Raw genomic sequence first — 20,065 nt, forward strand, 5'->3', positions numbered from 1 at the left:
TAGACACAGATTGGGAGTAAGAAAAATTGTCACTAGATCTATCAAGTGCATTGGATATTACAGCGTTCATATCTGCTCCCATTACTATCTCAAAGTCTGTGAGATCAGTGAGACAGGTAGATAATTCAGAAAAAAAGGTTGGATCTGAAATACATGGTGCGTAAACTGAGACAAATGCTATCTTCCTATTCCCAACCAAAGTTGTCATACAAGCTATTCTGCCAGCATTATCACTATTTCTGCCTAAAATAGAAAAATTAAAATTTCTTCTAAGAATGATCAAAACACCTTTTGTTTTATTGTCAGTCGCAGCAAAAGAGACCACCTCATAATATTTATTATTGCATCTATGGACATCATCCTTTGGCAAATGAGCTTCCTGAATTAAAGCAATGTCAACCTTTTTCCATCGCAAAAGTTCTAAAAAACTTGTACGTTTATTGGGGCCATTTAAACCATTGACATTACAACTCAGTATATTAATTTCAGTCATTACTATCAAACGAATAAGTGAACTGAATAGATGAAAGTAATACCACTGCAAATTAATTATCTCATGTCTGCCTTTAACCCATGTCTCGGTCATCAAGAAAACCATTAACATAAAGAAAACCCACCCCATAGAATTTTTACAGACTGGGGTAAGAACAAACCCCAGGCTGTCGCCCTCCCCTGTCTTAGTCGGTGACTACGTTTACAAGCTGTTAAAATTCGGGTTATGGTCGGGTTAAGGTCACTATACGGGTTTCTGAAACATTCGGGATAACCCGTTTACATGCGTGAGCAGAGAGAGTTACTCCTGTATACATGGAATGTGTAATCAGTCGCCAATATACCGATGTAAACGGCAATGCACGGTTAGCGTCTGGACGTAAGACGCAATATGCGTCATTTCCGATTGTTCGTCCTGTATTCAAAGACTCAAAAGACCAAGATTCCTTGCGAATAGAACATGCGCAGAACACACATTTTGATGGGGATATGCCGAAACGCGTTTACAAGACCAAATATTCGGGTTAGAAAATGGGTACCACAGGTATAATATCCCGGTTTTTAAAAACCGGGATATGAGCATATCCGGGTTTTTGCCAGTGTTTACATGGCTGTGCATGACCGGGTTATTGTTAATATCCCGGTTTTGAACGGGTTATTGGCTGCATGTAAACGTAGTCAATGACAGTAACATGACAGCCAGTGCAATACAGGTCCTTCTCAAAAAATTAGCATATTGTGACAAAAGTTCATTATTTTCCATAATGTTATGATAAAAATTTAACTTTCATATATTTTAGATTCATTGCACACCAACTGAAATATGTCAGGTCTTTTATTATTTTAATACTGATGATTTTGGCATACAGCTCATGAAAACCCAAAATTCCTATCTCAAAAAATTTGCATATTTCATCCGACCAAGAAAAGAAAAATGTTTTTAATACAAAAAAAGTCAACCTTCAAATAATTATGCTCAGTTATGCACTCAGTACTTGTTCGGGAATCCTTTTGCAGAAATTACTGCTTCAATGCGGCGTGGCATGGAGGCAATCAGCCTGTTGCACTGCTGAGGTGTTATGGAGGCCCAGGGTGCTTCGATAGCGGCCTTAAGCTCATCCAGAATGTTGGGTCTTGCATCTCTCAACTTTCTCTTCACAATATCCCACAGATTCTCTATGGGGTTCAGGTCAGGAGAGTTGGCAGGCCAATTGAGCAAAGTAATACCATGGTCAGTAAACCATTTACCAGTGGTTTTGGCACTGTGAGCAGGTGCCAGGTCGTGCTGAAGAACGAAATCTTCATCTCCATAAAGCTTTTTTTTGGAAGCATGAAGTGCTCCAAAATATCCTGATAGCTAGCTGCATTGACCCTGCCCTTGATAAAACACAGTGGACCAACACCAGCAGCTGACATGGCACCCCAGACCATCACTGACTGTGGGTACTTGACACTGGACTTCAGGCATTTTGGCATTTCCTTCTCCCCAGTCTTCCTCCAGACTCTGGCACCTTGATTTCCAAATGACATGCAAAATTTGCTTTCATCTGAAAAAAGTACTTTGGACCACTGAGCAACAGTCCAGTGCTGCTTCTCTGTAACCAATTTCCTGCACACGCCTGTGCACGGTGGCTCTGGATGTTTCTACTCCAGACTCAGTCCACTGCTTCCACAGGTCCCCCAAGGTCTGGAATCGGTCCTTCTCCACAATCTTCCTCAGAGTCCGGTCACCTCTTCTCGTTGTGCAGGTTTTTTTGCCCACACTTTTTCCTTCCCACAGACTTCCCACTGAGGTGCCTTGATACAGCACTCTGGGAACAGCCTATTCATTCAGAAATATTTTTCTGTGTCTTATCCTCTTGCTTGAGGGTGTCAATGATGGCCTTCTGGACAGCAGTCAGGTCGGCAGTCTTACCCATTATTGCGGTTTTGAGTAATGAACCAGGCTGGGAGTTTTTAAAAGCCTCAGGAATCTTTTGCAGGTGTTCAGAGTTAATTAGTTGATTCAGATGATTAGGTTAATAGCTCATTTAGAGAACCTTTTCATGATATGCAAATTTTTTGAGATAGGAATTTTGGTTTTTCATGAGCTGTATGCCAAAATCATCAGTATTAAAACAATAAAAGACCTGAAATATTTCAGTTGGTGTGCAATGAATCTAAAATATATGAAAGTTTAATTATTATCATTCCATTATGGAAAATAATGAACTTTTATCACAATATGCAATTTTTTTTGAGAAGGACCTGTTTTATAGAACACCGCTTTTAGCCCTATTATAAGTGAACAGATTAACTTCGATTTCACATGAATAATAAAGTGGGGTAAAAAAAAAAAAAACGTATGTATGCTCTATATAACAAGGGGGTCAACTTAATTGCATAATTTACATTGAAAACTGTACATTAGTGATGCCAAGTTTTCTAGCCCCCATGAAGAAAGAAAAAAATAAAGAAAAAAAAAATATTTACAGCAGGCGACCATCACACGTGGTTCCAGATTAATAAAACATAATTAAAGTCACTCTGTATTATCAAACACCTGTGTCACGTCCATCCTAGGAGAATGAGGACCGGAATCGAGCTTAGGAACTGGCGCGCTTTGTCCGGTGAGTGCATTAGTTTAGTCTCGCCATGTTTCATGGTGATCTTCAGCGTAGCTGGATACTGTAGAAAGGTCTGCAGACCTGCCTCTTTCAATTCCTTCCATACTTTGCTTCTTTGCCGTCGCGGGAGAAAAGTCAGGGAAGGACCTTAACATCGCACCATCATTTGCTTTTACGGGACTGTGGCATCTTGCTTTATTTAGAATTAAATTCCAGTCGTTGTAGCGTAACAGTTTTAAAAGAAATACTCGCAAGTTTGGAGTGATCAGTTGAAGCTCTGGAGTAAACTTGATGCACTGACACACTGTTTTCCTAATGAATGTTGTTCAGTTGCTTTGACGCAATGTATTTTGTTTAAAGCGCTATATAAATAAAGGTGACTTTGACTTTGGAGTAAACTTGATGTGCACGTTCGATCTTGATATGAGTCACTTGTTGCTCGAGGTCATCCAGACGTCTAGTGTGTTCGTTAATCACTTTTTTTCTGCTCTCTTTGTTCTCCGATTAAAAAGTCAACTGTTGAGCACATATTCTGGATTGTAGTCATGTGAGAGCTTACTTCGGTGCGCATTGCTGCCAATTCAGTTATCAAAATGTCCTCAAATCGCTTTATAGTGATCATCATGTTGTCCTCCATTGTCCGCTCGGCCTGCTGCAGCTGCTGATTTTGTTTTCTTCTTAATTGGCGAGGATGATGGTGAAAGATAAGTGAGTTTCCGACTGTGTGACATCTTCATACCAATGGCAAACAAAAAAACTTCCCCTAATGAAAGAAAATAATCGAACAACAGTAAAATAAGGACTACATACGCGGAGCTCAACTTATGTGCATTCGAACCCTCAACCCTAGGGTTAGGAGTCAATCTCTCTAACCACTAGGCCACAACATCCCACATTAACACCCTTCACAAGGAGGGTAAGCCACAAACATTCATTGGCCAAGAAGCTGGCTGTCCATAGAGTGCTGTATCCAAGCATGTTAACAGAAAGTTGAGTGGAAGGAAAAAGTGTGGAAGAAAAAGATGCACAACCAACCGAGAGAACCGCAATATTATGGGGATTGTCAAGCAAAATCGATTCAAGAATTTGAGTGAACTTCACAAGGAATGGACTGAGGCTGGGGTCGAGGAATCAAGAGACACCACACACAGACATGTCAACTTGGCTACAGTTGTTGTATTCCTCTTGTTAATCCACTCCTGAACCACAAACAATGTCAGAGGAGTCTTACCTGGCCTAAGGAGAAGAATAACTGGACTGTTGCCCAGTGGTCCTCTTTTCAGATGAGAGCAAGTTTCGTATTTCATTTGGAAACCAATGTCCTAGATTCTGGAGAAAGAGTGGAGAAGCTCATATCCTGAAGTCCTTCTTGATGTTCATTGTTAAGTTTCCACAGTCTGTGGTGATTTGGGTGTCATCTGCTGGTGTTGGTCCATTGTGTTTTTTGAAAACCAAAGTCACTGCAGCCGTTTACGAAGACATTTTGGAGCACTTCATGCTTCCTTCTGCTGACATGCATTTTGAAGATGCTGATTTAATTTTCCAGCAGGATTTGCAGTCTGCTAAATGCATACATTTAATTTAAATTTAATACATGAGGATTCCTGGTGTAAAGGTTATGCTTGAAGGCGGACATGTGTTGCATGCACACAGAATAACCAAATGTGCATTTTACACTGAGCAGGGCCCGGTTCCCCGATAACGCTCACTCTTAGCGTGCTAAGAAGACCTCGAAAGTTATATCTTACCAAAGTTGTTTATGTTCCTAAGTGTGTTCCCCGAAGTGTCCCTTCGGAAGCTTTTTAGCATGATGCCTCTTACAGCCGACGTTACAAGAGCGCTGTCCAAAGTAATGGTGCTGAATTAGTTGGCATCGATTGCTCATGAATCGATTTTCCACTTCACGCGAAGGTGCATTACAGCGTTAAGAAAAACAACACGTTCTATGCAAATGAAACATTCCTCAAATTATTCCAGTTACATTTATTTGAACATAGTTTAAGTTATCAGTAGAATATAGACTATAAATTAAATTATCAAATGGTCAGTATGTTCACACGATATGTTGTGACGGTTGGATGAACCGGGTATCCCTCGCTAATCATCCAACCTCCTTATCCCGTTGTGCCACTTGTGCCACTTCTTGACATGGGTTTAACGACTTATAAAAATTATATAATACACTTTTATATTAATGGTAAGATACTTTACAATCAGAATTAATTGGCAAGCAGCTGCAGTTACTTCTGTTTAATGCGGTATTGCCATTGGCATGTTTTCAATAAAAGCAACCTATGAACAGATAGAGTTAGATACAGAATATGGTCGGGAAGCAACGTAAAAAAGGGCACCAAGCCTCTCATCAGAGGAACTGAAGTTTTGCTGGACCTTGCCACCAGCCTGGCACCAGGTCAGAGATCACACCCCTATGGTCCACTATAACCTGCACATTTATGGCCACGTATTCCTTTTCGCGATAAGTAGCCTACGTCTGATCAATCACTGATGGATTGGCGGGAGGGATGAGTGTGCCACCAGAATGTAATCCCCGGCATGGTGCAGAAGGGCGTTGGTGATAGTGTGGATGCACCTCCACACCGAGGTTTTGATTAGGTCGTAGCCCTCTCCCACAAACTCGATGAATCTCTCTGTAGCAAAAAACAAACAAAAACGTAGCCCTGGGCTTCAGGGCTTAAAGCAAAATTAGCCTGGCCAGCGCAGGTCTGAGATGGTCCAGCAGCTCCATAATAAGCTGTCTTGTGAGGCGATTTTTTTTTCTATGTTTTTTTTGAATATAGCCACGTCAGGCAAAATGTCAAAAGGGCTTAAGTTTTGCTGAATAAAAAAATTGACATGGACTAAACGGCTCCGCGTCAGGCTCCGTCTTTGATTCAATACAAGGACACGTTGGATCGCTGCCATAGTTAGTCGCTTACTGGACACCACCAAGCTTACCCATTTAAAGATCTTAGCCATTTAGAGCCAAATTGTTTGCCAGATTTTAATTATCAAAAAAAAAAAAAAGCCAAATAATTACATTACTAAAAAGCCTAGGCTAATTGCCACCATATTAGTTCTGATACCACATAAAGTCAACTTCATAAATAGGCCTGTATCCATTGCGAACATAATTTATTATGAGTCTTAAAAAATAACAGAAAATCATTGTTGAGCCACAACATTGTCAACATAGCATAGTTTGACTTGTACTGCGCTGCGCTGATTTCTAAAGGCTGCTTTACAGTGGCGGTGTACAGCTGGCCATGTCGTGTGACGTGGCATTTTGGTAGGAACTAATGCTTTTTGAAGAGCACTCACACAGTGTTTTTATATTTCAACTTAAACTAAGTCCATTTTTGCATACTTTCCATTCCCAAAATGGAAATTGTTGCACAAGGAAATCTATTTTCTATTATATATACCTTTTATACATTCAGTTATGTTTGTGAGTGTATGTGTGTGTGTGTGTGTGTACATACAAAAAAAAAGTATCACCTGAATGCACTGTGAGTCACTTTGGATAAAAGCATCTGCTAAATGCATAAATGTAAATGCATAAATGTAAATGCATAGTAGGTCTGGGCAAAGTTTAACCTTAAATACACAACCCAAGACAATTATTCTTATAATAAAACAATAATTTATTTGCTAATCTAGATTACGTGGATCTAAAACTAATGAAAACATGCACACACAGATTCATTTTCGGTTCTAAAGGTGAGAATTAACAGAGTTTGTATGAAGTCCCAAAATATATAGTGTTTATTGCTATTTCATAGATTGCACTAAGAAAATCACAAAAGCAAAGATTTGGCTTTTCTTTAGTTGCTCAAGATCAGTTCAGCACCAGTTTCCAGCTAGCAAGCAGACCTTGTTTTACTTGCATTTGTGTTGAGAAGAGTTTGGAGTTCCTCTTCAGGAACTCGAGCTGCGTCGAGCGCTTTGGGGAAACGCCTTTGGCAAGATCAACTCTGAATATTGTGTGCAATCTGTTCAATGGAAGGGCGTGACGTCACGGGCGGGGTGACGTAGCGACCAGGAAGCTATAAAGGCACCTGCCACACAGCTGACGTCAGCTTCGTGTCTTTCAGCAAGCGCTCTGTGTGTGCATGTCTGAAGTCTGTCTTGTGAGTCTTATTTATTGTTGTCTGTCCCAATAAACAACATAATGCCTAAGAGCAAAGCAAAGACACGACATTTGAAGGGTGATTCCAGATCGCGCTATGGATTGTTCGTTCTTCCCTGCCCACGCTACATCACGGGTGGGGATACAAACAGTCTATGCGTGGTTTGCCTGGGATCGAAGCACGCTGAGTCGGCTCTCGAGGGAGCCGACTGCCCAGCCGTTGTGTACGCTTCGATCCCGGAGGGCTCTCTTCGAGGAGGAAGCCTTCGCCAGCGTTGCTCGCGATACCGGTCCCGCTTTCGCAGAGGCGGAACAGCGCCGGCATTCGTTGGGTTTGCTGATCGATCTGATGGAGGGAATAGAGACGGGCACGTCCTTATCTCCTACCTTACCCATCAGATATGCCCGATTCCTGGGTTCGGAAGCCCGAGCGTCGGTTCTTTCCCCCCGAGTATCGGGATTGACGCTCCGCCTTTCTTTCTCCAAGGAGGTTGACACGGAGGGCGTTGGCAAGCATTTAGTTGCACAAACATAAAGTTGCATAAGCATATACAATAAACAGATGTTATGCCTAACATTATATGAGCAGCTATTTAATCTCCGAGGGGGTTAATATTGTTTGTGTGACTAAGCTGTTCGCGCGCGGTGGAGGCAACACGTGTATTACATCATTTTCAGTTTTGATGTAAATTTTTCCATACCTGACCACTTGTCTGGTTGTTTAAACTCCATTTAATAAGGAGTTAGTTTTATCATTTCACTGTGTACTTTGTCACAATCTAGACCGTGTTTACTTGTCTGATTGTTTTGATTACATTAAATTCTGAGAAATTTAATAACTGAGAAGTTAATATATCACTTCAATGTGTATTGTATCACAATCCAGACCGTGTTTACTTGTCTGATTGTTTGATTGCTTTAAATTCTGAGGAATATAATGACTTTGAGAAGTCAGTATATCACTTCAATGTGTACTTTATTTCAATCTAGACCGTGTTTACTTGTCTGATTGTTGAATTGCATTAGATTCTGAGGAATCTAATGTCCGTTATCTAACTTCAAGAAGTTCAATATATCACTTCAATGTGAATTGTATCACAATCCAGACCGTGTTTACTTGTCTGATTGTTTGATTGCATTAAATTCTGAGGAATATAATGACAGTTATTGAACATGTGAAGTTAGATGTACTGGAGGGACTGCTGGGCGGGAGCAGCCCCCTCCGCGTACAAACAGAGCGTTCCCCTGGTTCCCCGCTTCGGGACCAGAGGCTGAAGCAACGCTCTGGACCAGCGACTTCTCAGCCTAATTCGAATCCGATAGAGCCGTACTTCAGGCTGGGAGGTCCATGGCCAAGAAGTCATGACGCATTTCAGTCACGATGACACATTATCCGCATTATTCTTTTGATTTTATTCCACCTTTATTAGCCTTTGTAACAAAGTTTTTTGTGGTATATCAAGCTTTAAAATCCACTATGCTGCAATCTCACTTCAGTCTCAGTATGCATTTAGCTTTCATTTATCAAAAGTCTTACTATAAAAATACAAAAAAACATTTTCTTACGACCTTTACAGAAATGCATTATCTACATTATCTACAAGCTACATCAGACAATTTAGGAAATTATTAGTACAGTTTTACTCCCTTTAAACCCTGATCGAGTGTTTGTAACTTCCTTTTGTGATCATGATTGGAATTTGGTTGTTTACTGTTGTAAAATTTTTATTTATAGACTTTTACATCGCTGCACAAGTTAGCATTTCAAATATTCATTTTCAAATTTTTTATAAAAAACGCCCCAGATGTCAAGAAAATCTCATACCAAGCTTTACTATCGTAATCGTGGGTTTATTATTCAGATATTTTGTGTGTACAGAGGTGTATCAGTGTTGTTATAGGCAGATAACTTCCAAGAAGTGTACACAAACCATGTGACACAATGTGGCGGTGTCTGGTTATGACACTCTAAAGATTGACAAGGCGAAGGACCAATCAGAGTCTGTCTTACAGCAGGAGCACTGAGGAGCAAACAAACAGAGACAGTGCTGGGAGAGGCTGTTTACCATCAGATTGCATAAATTAGTTGAAAATGAATAGAAAAGACGATTCTGTCTGAAGAAATATGAAGTAAACATTAGTAAATGTATCTCCACAGATATGCATCTTTCGTCTATAATTCCTTATTGACGCTGTTCAGTGAGTCTATGTGAACACCAATAAACCGCTGCTGACGTGACTGAATATAAATGAGTGGTGAATGTCTATTTAAAATGTGGCATAATACGGATTTATGATTTTGCACTCCTGACATAAATTACTGCAACAATGTTTTATCAAAACATTGGTCAAATATTGAAGCTAGAGTCTTTAAATTTGCAACTGATGCACAGTATGTCCAGATCAAGTAAGAGAGTTATGTTTAACATGCTGTGAAAGTGAAACAACAATAAACTGGTGCCGTCGCCGATCCTTGCACACAAAGGGGTCAATGGCAGATGTTCGGACCTGGTTTGGAGTGCCAATTAGGATGGCTTCAGTTTTGGAGCTGTTAAGCTGCAAGGAATGTTGCTTCATCCACGCCTTTATTTCCTCCAGGCAGGTGGTCAGAGTGGAAGATGGCAGGACAGCAGACGAGGTTGAGTTGCTCTTGACGTAGAGTTGAGTGTCATCAGCGTAGCAATTAAAAAGAAATTCCATGCCAGCTGATTACATGACAGAGGGGGAGGATAAACAGGATGGGGCCGAACACTGAGCCTTAAGGGACAGCACAGGTGGCCTGCCAGTGCCCACCAGAATGGACGGGGGCATCTGGCTATATAAGTGGCCATATGACAGTAAAGGTCGCCCACCCATCCAAGCTGTGCAGGACATTGTACTCACTGGACAGGCCTACTTGTCTGCTGGACAAGCAGCATCGGTGCTTCATTATATGGCAAAACTACAGGTCTATCAGGCCAAACTCCTATGGATGAGTCCCGTCTGGAACTCCCAGCTTTCAAAGAACTGCACAGCGTGACCGACCTGGCGTAAGGTGCCACCAAAAACACAGCTCATGCAATAAGCAGGTCCATGGACAGTCGGGTGGTGCTTGAGTGCCACCTTTGGCTGATGCTGACGGTGATCAAGGATGCGGACAAGGGTCCCCTTCTTGGACTCCCCGGTCTCACCTACTGGACTTTTCGGACTGGCATTTTTGACTCTGCAGCCCGTTAAGCCTGCACCTCCAGCTCCCAAGCCTGACCCTCGTCAGTGCTCCCGTTATGCCAGGCGATATCCGTTTCCTAAGTGTCACACCCTAATAAAATGGCCGTTCAGGATGACTACTTTATTTTTCCTGGATCTGAAGGATGCGTATGTTCACATCCAGATAGTCTTAGTCCTAGATAGTGGGCAGAAACATTCTGGTTGTTCACTTTGTGAAAGGGTCTAGGATGCTTAACCCACCTCGCCCCGCCACAGTCCCTACAAGGGATCTGTGGGCTCTAAAGAGCCCTTCCTTTGAGCCGCTACAATCCATTGACCTTCATTCCCTGGTGCTTCAAACTGCTCTACTACTGGCATTAGCATCTGTAAAGCAGATTGGAGATCTTTGAGTCCCTCTTGCTCTGAATTCGGGCCCAATGTCTCGGTCACGGGATCAAACTGGCCACCAGCACCGGACACATCTACAGATACAACGGCTTACAGATACATGCATGAGAACTGAGCCATCACAGCTGCGGATCTATAAATGATGTGTCCCAATGTGTCCTGAAGCCAAGGCACAGGTACATACCTAAAATGCTCTCTACTCCATTCAGAGCACAGGTTTATAACTCTATTGGCACTTCCTCCATCTGAGGATGACCAGGAGTAGAATTCCTCCACATTTGCTAGGTTCTATAATCTGGACATCTCAGCCTTACAGGCCCAAGTCCTTTTTGCATAATGGGCTCATTCTTGCCTTAGGGCAAACCAGTGCTATGGCTTTGTCTTCCTTCTTGTACACTCTTGGCCCTTATTGAGTCCTGATGCTGTAAGGTTTTTCTTAGACCAAGTACTTCAGGCTGGGCTTTACCTCTGTGAACTTGGCCCTATTGTCTCCTGCGGGTCTTTCCCTGCAAATTACTTGGTCCCTCTGGGTCCCTTGTGGTGCTTAACCCTCTGAGGTCTAAGGGTATTTTGGGGGGCTCAAGAAGTTGTGTCGCCCTAACATTTGTTCTTTTTTTCAATTGCTTATAATTCTCTAAATGGCTAAAGTCTAATATCACTGTTATCAGCACAAACTGGGCTATAATAATATTTTTAATTAATTAATAATTAAATACAAAACAAAAACAAAACAACAGAAACAAAAAATATATTATTATTATTATTATTATTATTAATGTGGAAAAGAGCTGAGAATATTTTTTCAGGTTTTTTTTTATCAATCGAAAGAACAGCATTGTTTGCTACATTTCTTACATTTATATTATTTACATCAAGCTTTTGAATGGTATATTGTATATTGTTATTGAAACTTTATAATGTTAATGTGAAAAAGTCTAACTAGTAAAATGTTTACACATTATGTGAAACCTAATACAAGTATAGCCATAAATAAAAAGAGACTTACTGATGTTTATGATCTCTGCTGAATAAAGCGCTTCATTGTTATTGTTTTTTTTCTGAGAAAATCCAAATCTCAAAACCTAAGGTAATCCTCATCACATCTTCTTGGGGTGAATTATGTCTTATTCCTCCTCTGACGCCTTTATAAATGAAGATCACAGCAGACCAGGGCTGCAGACAGCACACCTTGTTTGTTATCTTTATTTTATAAATGCAGAAATTTTTATTGTTATTATGTCTGTATACAAATAAAAGTAGACCCTTTACAGATTTGATCGATGTATTGCTCTTATCTGTTATCAAAACTGAATGTGTAATTTATAAATATATGTACACTCACACACACACACACACACACACAGATACATACATACACACATATATGTATATATACATACACACACACACACACACACACACACACACACACACATATATATATATATATATATATATATATATATATATATATATATATAGGCCTGTACATTATTTTTTAATATACATGTGAGTGGGATTTTAGTTTGAATTTTATTTTATACTGTGCATTGTTGCAATGTGCTTAATAAATATTTGCATAAATTGTAATAGATTTATTCTTTGAAACTTTAATATTTAATAATTGATGCAATTGCAATGTCTTGATTTTAGTAAAGTTAGTATACAGTCATAGCAATAAATGCAATTGTACTGATAATTGGCATAATTTTTGTTTCGGTTTTTGGCCTTGGTTTACTCTTTTTTTGGTTTTCGGTTTCGGACAAGAATTTTCATTTAGGTGAATCCCTAGTCTATATTGTTGGAGAGTTATTGTTGATCCAAGATCATCAAAAGATGCTGATCCAGGAAAATGTCCTACTTGGCAAAATCACATGTACATGAACCCACATGTACATGAGGATGTACAAGTTCAGAAAGCACTGACATAAGACGTCTACTGTGGGCCAATCCAGAGCCTTCAACGGCACCTTCAAAATTCAACGGCACCAGGCCAGTCATAACATACTGACGTTTACTTACTTAATGCCTGTCACCCCTGTCAGTGTATGGGCAGCCAACAACAGATCTCCAGATTCTTCTGTCCTGGGTCATTCTCTCCAGCTATCTCCAGGTATAATCCATCTTCAGGGTCATGTTGCCAGGTGTTTCTTGGAGGGCCTCTCCTCCGCTTTCCCCATAGGGTCCCATCTCAGTGCCTGCCTGGTGATTTGTTTTGGCAGTTCGTGCAAGGTATGCCCTATCCAGCCTCATCTCCTCCTCCGGATTTCTTCCTCAACAGGCAGCTGACAAATTCTCTCCCAAAGACTGGCATTACTGATGGTGTCAGGCCAATGGATTTGGAGGATCCTTCTGATGAAGGTGTAACGGAAACAGGTCAATTTAGCTCAAAGGGAATCATTTAAGATTTTAAAGGGAATTTGAACAGAATCACTGTTTCACGGCTGGTCACGGAGACGCCCTGCGATTCAGTGAATTAGCCGTTTAACATCAAATCTGCGCCGGATACTAATATCCAAACTAAAGTGAAACACTATAAATTAGCACAGTAACAAGATCGGCAGTTTAAGACATTAACTTGTAAGCACAAAACACAAGATACTTCTCTTTTCAATATGAATAAGGCTTTATTAGATAAATCTAAGACATATAAACTAACCTAACACATAAATGCACGCATCCACACATTCACACAAGTTGCAGGAAGGTCGAAAGTTAGGGAAAGATGAGTTTAAGAGAATGGAAAAATGGAATCCCAAGTTCACAGCAATACGTTAAATTGCATAAACATGAACAACCATCAATCACGTACTTAGCGCTCGCATTGAGTTCCTCAATGGGGTTAAAATTATATTAGATACACCAGCACAACAAATATCTGGGAATACGTTGCCTTCGTTTGCTGTGAAAGGGACTCCCGTTGAAAGGGGTATCCCGGTGTCGCTGATTGGCTGGAAGTTCAGTAGTGGCTGAGTGACGTCTTGGGGAGCCCGTGCTTGGGCTTTGGCTGAAGCTGGAGTTGTGTGGCTGGTTGGAGTTCAAACGCGCAGACGAGGTCGACGTTACAAAACTTAACTCAGAATACGAAACTATCAAACGGAAAAGAAAATAAATAAAGTTTGACGAGACTAGGTTGTGTTCCTTCTCATCGTGGCATAGTAGCAGCAGGCAGGCACGCAGGAACCGCGGTCAAATAACAATGATGACTAACCGCATGGCTAGATGCTACAAGCTAAAGCTAGGTAGCAAAGCTACAAGCTAAAAGCTAAGAGCAGGCATGACTAATAGCATGACTGATAGCACAAGCAAGGCTGGAACTAAAAGCAGACTAAAAGCACGAGCAAGGCTGGAACTAAAAGCCAAATTTCATGGTGTCCAAAGTATTTAAACTTCCTTGTTGGCCACCCCTCAAATGTTGCCTTGACCAATCAGATATGGTCTTGGCTCGGGGGTATCATAAATCATTTGTTTATCTTACCAAGCATGTGGTTCCTGCCTCGCAGGATCTAATTTTGGACATGATTCCTATAACACGATTATGATATATTTTACAAATAAATGATTGTCAGGACAATATCAAGCAAAAAAATTTGATTATATCAATACTAGACATGACTATGTATCTTATAGCTATCACAAGACATACACAATAAGTGATTATACATGATAGTCAAATGTGTGGGTTACACATAAATGAATATGGAGTTAAGCAATGGAATGATTCATTTATAAGTCTTTTTGAGTTCATTCTGGTCCATATATAATGTACAAAAAGCAGTTTCTTTGCCATTTTCTGGCAAAGGGACTTTTCTGTGAAGACAAAGGTTTAAAGCCCTTCCCCCTTAGGAATTTCAGTCTGGTTCTGCTGGGTCAATGCAAGTTTTTAACTTGATCTCCTGGGTTTACATGTGATGTCCAGCGTTGCATTTCAATCACGAACAATAAATTTGACAATCTCTTCTTCGAATTAAAATTGTCAATAATTGTTCTATTGGTGTTAATGTTGAAAGCTGTTGTGTGAACAAGTTGGTTGGTTGGTTGGTTATCTTGCTTGGTTCTTGTGGCACTAGAACTGATTTATGACTTCCTGAGGAGTTCGGCTCTCGTTTCAATGCACACAGCTCTGATAGACTCTTTAATTTGTCTGGTTCGACTCATTTCTGCTACAAAGGTCTAGATTTTCCTGAGGGTGGTCTTAGTTGTCCTCCAGGTCTCAATGTATCTAGGCCAAAAGTGCTTCAAGAATGTGAATGATTGACGCAAAAATGAAAACATCATCAAAAACACTGACTGCGTATATCTCTCCATGTTTATAAACACAATACACTGGGAGATGCAGCCATTTAGAGGTAATTTCTGGTTAATGATCTCACAGAATTTACTGGTAATTTGAAACCGATGTGTGAATGGCCCCCTGGCAGTCTGATTTTCTCCATGAACATCGCTCTAAACTCAGGGCTGCAGAGAGGAAATGGCATAAATAAATAAAAAATCTACTGACCTCAGTGTGTATCAGTCTCTCCTCTCTTCCTTCTCTGCAAATGTCTTCACTGCTAAAACATCATACTACCACAACAAAATTAACAACTGTTCTGATTCTTGCACACTTTTCAAAACTTTCTCCTCTCTTCTTTGTCCTCCTCAATCTCCTTCTTTGTCAAATCTTACAGCCAATGACTTTTCAGTTTTCTTCACAAATAAGATAAGAACCATCAGTGACCAATTCTCCACACCGCAGACTGATGATAACTTCATAACGACTAATACACACTCTCTCTCCTCCTCTCCACTCTCAGAGACGGGCATTTCCAAATGTATAATTTCCAATAATCCCAACTCACCTCCTTCAAGCCATTTCTTCTTCAGTCATACCTTCACTTACTCATATTATCAACACCTCTCTTCACTCTGGTACATTTCCCTAAGCATTTAAGCAGGCTTGGTAAGCCCACTGCTTAAAAAAACATCTCTAAATCCAGCAATTTTAGAAAACTACAGACCGGTATCCCTTCTTCCATTCATTGCAAAGACATATGAGCGAGTTGTGTTCAACCAACTCTCTATGTTTCTTGTACAGAACAAACTCCTGGACAGTAACCAATCTAGATTCAAAAGCGGTCACTCAACTGAGACTGCCCTGCTCTCGGTTATTGAAGCCCTGCGACTGAAAAGAGCAGCTTCCAAATCCTCAGTACTCATCTTGCTGGATCTGTCTGCTGATTTTGACACAGTTAATCACCAGATTCTCCTGTCCACCCTCAGAAAGATGGTCATCTCTGGAACTGCCCTCCTGTGTTTTAAGTCCTACCTCTCAGCTAGATCCTCCAGGGTGTCTTGGTGGGGTGAGGTTTCTAAGTCACAACATCTTGCTACTGGGGTTCCTCAAGGGTCAGTGCTTGGACCACTTCTCTTCTCCATCTACATGATGTCATTAGGATCTGTCATTCAGAAGGATGGCTTTTCCTATCACTGCTATGCTGATGACACTCAACTACTCATTCCAACCAGATGATCCGACAGTAGCTGCTCGCATTGCAGCCTGTCCGAGTGATATTTCTAGCTGGATGAATGACCATCACCTTCAGCTCAACCTTACTAAGACAGAACTGATTGTGGTGCCAGCTAACCCATTGTTTTATCACAACTACTTTATAAAGCTGGGTTCGTCAACTGTAACTTCTTCCAGGACTGCCAGAAACCTAGGAGTTGTGATCGATCATCAGTTTAGCTTCACAGACCATATTGCTACAACGACCCGGTCCTGCTGATTTGCCATATATTTGACCCGTGATGGAAACCAGTGACACAAGTCGGCAGCACAACTTTTGAGCAAAATGAGAAAGAAGCAAGTTTTTTTTTTTTTTTTTTTTACAAGGTAACACGATGTAACCTTGCTTTCGCTCGAAATGTGTCCCCACATTAAGTCCTTGAATTTGAGGGTATTGGACCTGGAAAGTCCTTGAAAGGTTCTTGAATTTGAAGTTAACCAAGCTGTGGGAATGCTGTATTAACAACTATCAACTATCTTTGTAGGCCTATGTTACCCTTAAATGTCAGAGAAAAGAACAGAATCAGAGATACATTTTTTTGTTATAGAAAATTGTACTATAAAACACACAATTATAGTTGATTTTAGTTGATCATAGTTGATATTAACTAGAGATGAAATGGCATGAGAATTTCATTTCATGATTATAGTGACCAAAATGATCACGGTTATCACAGAATCCAGTCCAAAAAGTCCTACTGCTACACAATGAAATAAATTCACCAAGTTTTATGTAGAAAACCAGCAAATAACATATAAAATTAGCATAAATATGTACTTTTTGTTAACATAAACATTAAAATAATAACATTAAAAATGATGGCCAGATTATCATTATCAACAATGCACAAGTTCATATAGAGTTTTGACAAAAAAGGTTTTATAAAAAGATAAAACTTACATATTTCAGCCTTTAAATAAGTTTTATAAAAGTCAAAAAATATAAATTATTAACATTTACAATGCACATTATCCTTTATTATTAATAGTATGCGGTCCGATTTTTCCCGTTGTGTCTGTCGTTGCTATGCAACCATTCAACTTTACAGGGGGGAGCTTTACAGGGGGTATGGCATATCTAAATGAGATGTAAATGAGCCTATTGTCACTCACAGCAGGTGAGAACAGATGAGAACTGCACAATCTTTAGAGGCCAGTTTCTCTTTTTAAATTTCTGAGTGCCTACCTTCAAATGGCCACAACTTCTCCAAATATTATCAGATTTCCATGTTTTAAACATCGTTGGAAAGCTTGGTGAACCTACTCATGTCCCTACTTTCCGTGATTGGTCACATATAACATTAGGTAGATTAGACCCCGCCTGTCATAGCAAGCCACAAAACTTCTTGTCCAAGCTCTTGTTCTCTCCAGACTGGACTATTGTAATGCTCTCCTGGCGGGTCTTCCTGCATGTACTAACAAGCCTCTGCAAATGATCCAGAATGCAGCAGCAAGGTTGTCTTCAATGAGACAAAAAAAAGCTCACGTTTCTCCTCTCCTTATCAGGTTACACTGGCTACCAGTAGCCGCTCACATCAATTTCAAGGTACTATTGCTTGCCTACAACCAACCACTGATATACCTAAACTCACTAGTTCAAACATATTCGCCCTCCAGAAGCTAGCATTCTGCAAGTGGACGACGCCTTGTGGTGCTATCCCAAAGAGGTTCAAAATCACTCTCACTGACCTTTTAGTGGACTGTGCCCAGCTTTACTAATTTTCAAAAATCTTTTTCGCCAGCACTTAGCCAGCTATCACTTACCTTTTCTTGTCTATCCATAAAAAAAACATAGTTACGTGTTCTGTGCTAGACATAAAACCCTTTCACACTGAACGTTGGACCCGGCAAATTGCCGGAACATTGCCGGGTCGCCTTCTGTGTGAAAGCAAACACGTCCCGGGATTTATTCCGGGACTGAGCCCAGGTCGGGGACCTAGTAACGGGGGTTGTGTGTAAAAACCTTTAGAGGGTTGTGTGTGAAAGCACACACATATTCTGGGTAATCACTGGCAGTGTGAAAGTGCAAAATCTAGCGACCCAGGAACAATTGCCGGGACACTTGAATGCTGTTGTTGTTCGATTGCTTCTGTTGTTCTCAGTTGTTAGTCGCTTTGGATAAAAGCGTCTGCTAAATGATTAAATGTAAATGCCGCTTTACTGGTAAAAATAAGGAACATTGTTGCCATTGTGAACAGCACATTTTTGTATTTTCCAGTGAAGTCCTTCCAGTAATTTTATGGCAATTAACTTGTATTACTGTGTGAAAGGAGTTATTATAGCAATGTCCTAAAACATGTTAGCAATGTGATAAAACATTGTAACAATGTAACACATTGTGTAACATTATAACACCTTAGCAACTATATAGAAACCATGCAAAATGCCTTATCCTCTGAATAGCAACACTGTAGCAACCATCCTGAACACCCTAGCTGTCATCTAACAACTACTCAGAATGCCCAAGTAACTTATAGCAACACCCTAGCAACTGCATAGTAACTACCCATGATACCCTAGCAACTGCATAGCAACCACGCAGAATGCTCAATGCAGCCTACTAGCAATCACTCAAAACAACCTAACAACCTCACAGAACACTCCCTCCCACAATACCATAGCAATGATATAACAATCACCTAGCAACACTTTAGCGACTACACAGAACACCCTAACAACTAGTGAGCAATGTCTAGCAATCACAGAGAACACCCTAGCAACTACTTAACAACACCTTAGCAACCACATAGAATACCCTGGCAGTGACATAGCGATCACCCAGCAACTCTTTAGCAACAACCTAGAATACCTTAATGACTACCCAGCAAATGCTCTGAATGCTGCATAACAATCTTACACAGCCCTAACATACTGTATATTTAAATAATAGCCTTAAATAATGTGTTCTCTAATTAAACTACATTTTCTTGCTTTGACAGGTATGCCATACATGTCTTTATCCTGGTGTTGGCTTGTTATGGAATTTTGATCAAATCCAGTGTAAACGGTGTTCACAGGTGAGCAATTTTTCCATTTTCTTGTGCAACATTGTCTACTTGTTATGCAAAGAAATCAGAAATTGTCAGGATATGGTGGATGTCTTTTGATCAGACAGGAGAGAGCACTTATAAGACCTGGCCTGTGCCGTATTAACAGTAAAACGATTCAGTGCTAATTAAGTGGTAAAAAAAAAATTAATAGTATTAATAAAGTATGCAAAGCCTTTTATCCACCTTCGATGCACAGAAACTAAAATTCTTAGCAGAAACCGGAATCCTGGCCAAAAGCTGAAACCATATGACAAAAATTATTATTTTTTATTAACTTTCTTTAGATTAAATATTTTTAGAGTAAATCTTTTAGTTTCAATCTTTTAAATGTTTTTATTTTATTTATTTTTTATTAAATCTTTACAATTTTTAAATTAAATTAAAATTAAATTAAATTAAGATTATGCATTTAGCAGACACTTTTATCCAAAGCGACTTACAGTGCATTCAGGCTATCAATTTTTACACATCATGTGTTCCCGGGGAATCGAACCCCTAACCTTGCGCTTGTTAACGCAGTGCTCTACCAATTGAGCTACAGGAACACTATTTTATTTTTTATTTATTTTTTATATTATATATTTTTAAGTGATTACACTTCCATGGGGTAGCATCACTACTATAGCTAGCTGAGTTAATGTCATTTTAA

The 20,065-nt window shown here is 40.1% G+C and overlaps 1 protein-coding gene across 1 annotated transcript in view; it reads left to right on the forward strand.

Moving 5' to 3' along the window:
* mboat1 (membrane bound O-acyltransferase domain containing 1) overlaps window positions 1-20,065 on the forward strand; it is a 256,808-nt gene that overhangs the window by 86,239 nt on the left and 150,504 nt on the right. Inside the window, exon 3 of the mRNA XM_052617611.1 lies at window positions 19,306-19,383. Within this exon, the coding sequence (XP_052473571.1) occupies window positions 19,306-19,383 (78 nt within the window). The remainder of the gene's footprint in view (window positions 1-19,305; window positions 19,384-20,065) is intronic.

Source organism: Carassius gibelio, chromosome A16 (genome assembly GCF_023724105.1).
Source record: "Carassius gibelio isolate Cgi1373 ecotype wild population from Czech Republic chromosome A16, carGib1.2-hapl.c, whole genome shotgun sequence".
NCBI lineage: Eukaryota > Metazoa > Chordata > Actinopteri > Cypriniformes > Cyprinidae > Carassius > Carassius gibelio.